The sequence below is a fragment of the Panulirus ornatus genome, chromosome 61 (genome assembly GCF_036320965.1).
Source record: "Panulirus ornatus isolate Po-2019 chromosome 61, ASM3632096v1, whole genome shotgun sequence".
Taxonomy (NCBI): domain Eukaryota; kingdom Metazoa; phylum Arthropoda; class Malacostraca; order Decapoda; family Palinuridae; genus Panulirus; species Panulirus ornatus.
In genome coordinates this window covers 3,522,890-3,525,389 of record NC_092284.1, presented here as the reverse complement: position 1 = coordinate 3,525,389, position 2,500 = coordinate 3,522,890, and the positions used below count along the sequence as shown (strand labels likewise).

At 51.8% G+C, this 2,500-nt stretch overlaps 1 protein-coding gene and 1 long non-coding RNA gene across 5 annotated transcripts in view; one reads left to right on the top strand and one right to left on the bottom strand.

Moving 5' to 3' along the window:
• The window catches only part of LOC139767465 (uncharacterized), a 241,673-nt gene that overhangs the window by 159,562 nt on the left and 79,611 nt on the right, over positions 1-2,500 (top strand). The window lies entirely within an intron of this gene.
• LOC139767460 (snake venom 5'-nucleotidase-like) overlaps positions 1-2,500 on the bottom strand; it is a 53,077-nt gene that overhangs the window by 10,664 nt on the left and 39,913 nt on the right. The window contains exon 4 of the mRNA XM_071696869.1: positions 1,424-1,628. Within this exon, the coding sequence (XP_071552970.1) occupies positions 1,424-1,628 (205 nt within the window). The remainder of the gene's footprint in view (positions 1-1,423; positions 1,629-2,500) is intronic.

Genomic DNA, 2,500 nt, shown 5'->3' with positions numbered 1-2,500 from the left:
GCCTATATCGTGGACGGGTCCATTCCTGCGTGTAGGGGGAGGGAAGGGAGACATATGAGAGAGCCTATATCGTGGACGGGTCCATTCCTGCGTGTAAAGGGGAGGAAGGGAGACGTATGAGAGAGCCTATATCGTGGATGGGTCCATTCCTGAGTGTAAAGGGGAGGGAAGGGAGACATATGAGAGAGCCTATATCGTGGACGGGTCCATTCCTGCGTGTAGAGGGGGGAAGGGAGACATGAGAGAGCCTATATCGTGGACGGGTCCATTCCTGCGTGTAAAGGGGAGGGAAGGGAGACATATGAGAGAGCCTATATCGTGGACGGGTCCATTCCTGCGTGTAAAGGGGAGGGAAGGGAGACATATGAGAGAGCCTATATCGTGGACGGGTCCATTCCTGCGTGTAAAGGGGAGGGAAGGGAGACATATGAGAGAGCCTATATCGTGGACGGGTCCATTCCTGCGTGTAGGGGGGAGGGAAGGGAGATATATGAGAGAGCCTATATCGTGGACGGGTCCATTCCTGCGTGAAGGGGGGAAGGGAGACATATGAGAGAGCCTATATCGTGGACGGGTCCATTCCTGCGTGTAGAGGGGGGAAGGGAGACATATGAGAGAGCCTATATCGTGGACGGGTCCATTCCTGCGTGTAAAGGGGAGGGAAGGGAGACATATGAGAGAGCCTATATCGTGGACGGGTCCATTCCTGCGTGTAAAGGGGAGGGAAGGGAGACATATGAGAGAGCCTATATCGTGGACGGGTCCATTCCTGCGTGTAAAGGGGAGGGAAGGGAGACATATGAGAGAGCCTATATCGTGGACGGGTCCATTCCTGCGTGTAAAGGGGAGGGAAGGGAGACATATGAGAGAGCCTATATCGTGGACGGGTCCATTCCTGCGTGTAGGGGGGAGGGAAGGGAGATATATGAGAGAGCCTATATCGTGGACGGGTCCATTCCTGCGTGAAGGGGGGAAGGGAGACATATGAGAGAGCCTATATCGTGGACGGGTCCATTCCTGCGTGTAGAGGGGGGAAGGGAGACATATGAGAGAGCCTATATCGTGGACGGGTCCATTCCTGCGTGTAAAGGGGAGGGAAGGGAGACATATGAGAGAGCCTATATCGTGGACGGGTCCATTCCTGCGTGTAAAGGGGAGGGAAGGGAGACATATGAGAGAGCCTATATCGTGGACGGGTCCATTCCTGCGTGTAGGGGGGGGGGGGGAAGACACATATATAGAGATATAGAGCCGATATAAAGACACTGTTATATAGACGATGCTATGCATAGTACCCCTCCCTCCCCCTCCCTCCCCTGGTGGCCACCACACCCCCTTCCCTCCCTCCCCAGATGGCCACACCCCCCCAGATGGCCACACCCCCCTTCCCCAGATGGCCACACACCCTCCTCCCTACACCTACCAGTATAGAGGAAAGTGTTGGTGTGGCCACCCACCACCACGTCCACTTCCTCCACCTCCTGCGCGATGGCCATGTCTCTTCTGAAGCCGGCGTGGCCCAGGGCCACCACAATCTCCACCCCTTCCTCCTCCTTCAGCCGCCTGGCCTCCAGTCTCACGGCTTCCGCTTCGTCTGTAATGCCCAGCATCCCAGGGTTCGATATCTCCTACAGTGTACAAATGACAGAGGGAAAAAAAAGATATATATATATATTTTTTCATACTATTCGCCATTTCCCGCGTTTGCGAGGTAGCGTTAAGAACAGAGGACTGGGCCATTGAGGGAATATCCTCACTTGGCCCCCTTCTCTGTTCCTTCTTTTGGAAAATTTAAAAAAAAACAAGAGAGAGGGGAGGATTTCCAGCCCCCCCCCGCTCCCTTCCCTTTTAGTCGCCTTCTACGACACGCAGGGAATACGTGGCAAGTATTCTTTCTCCCCTATCCCCAGGGATAATATATATATATATATATATATATATATATATATATATATATATATATATATATATATATATATATAAATATATATATATATATATCAAGTTTTAGATTTTTTAACTGAGGCGAATTTTCGCCTTCACATACTTTGAAATTGACAATAGAGGCATGTAATAGGGCCTAGGGTGTCTGAGGATGAAAATAGGGGCATGTAATAGGGCCTAGGGTGTCTGAGGATGAAAATAGGGGCATGTAATAGGGGCTAGGGTGTCTGAGAATGAAAATAGGGGCATTTAATAGGGCCTGGGTAGACTGATGGTGCAAATAGGGCCTGGTAATAGGGCCTGGGTAGACTGATGGTGCAAATAGGGCCTGGTAATAGGGCCTAGGTAGACTGATGGTGCAAATAGGGCCTGGTAATAGGGCCTGGGTAAGACTGATGGTGAAAATAGGGCCTGGGTAAGACTGATGGTGAAAATAGGGTCCAGCCCTGTTTACGCCAGAGCGTATCACCATCGTGCGTATGTCCTCTGTGTGGGGGTGTGTGACGCAAGCCGGATGTGGAGGGGGGGGGGGGAACCCAGTGACGCGTTCGAATCC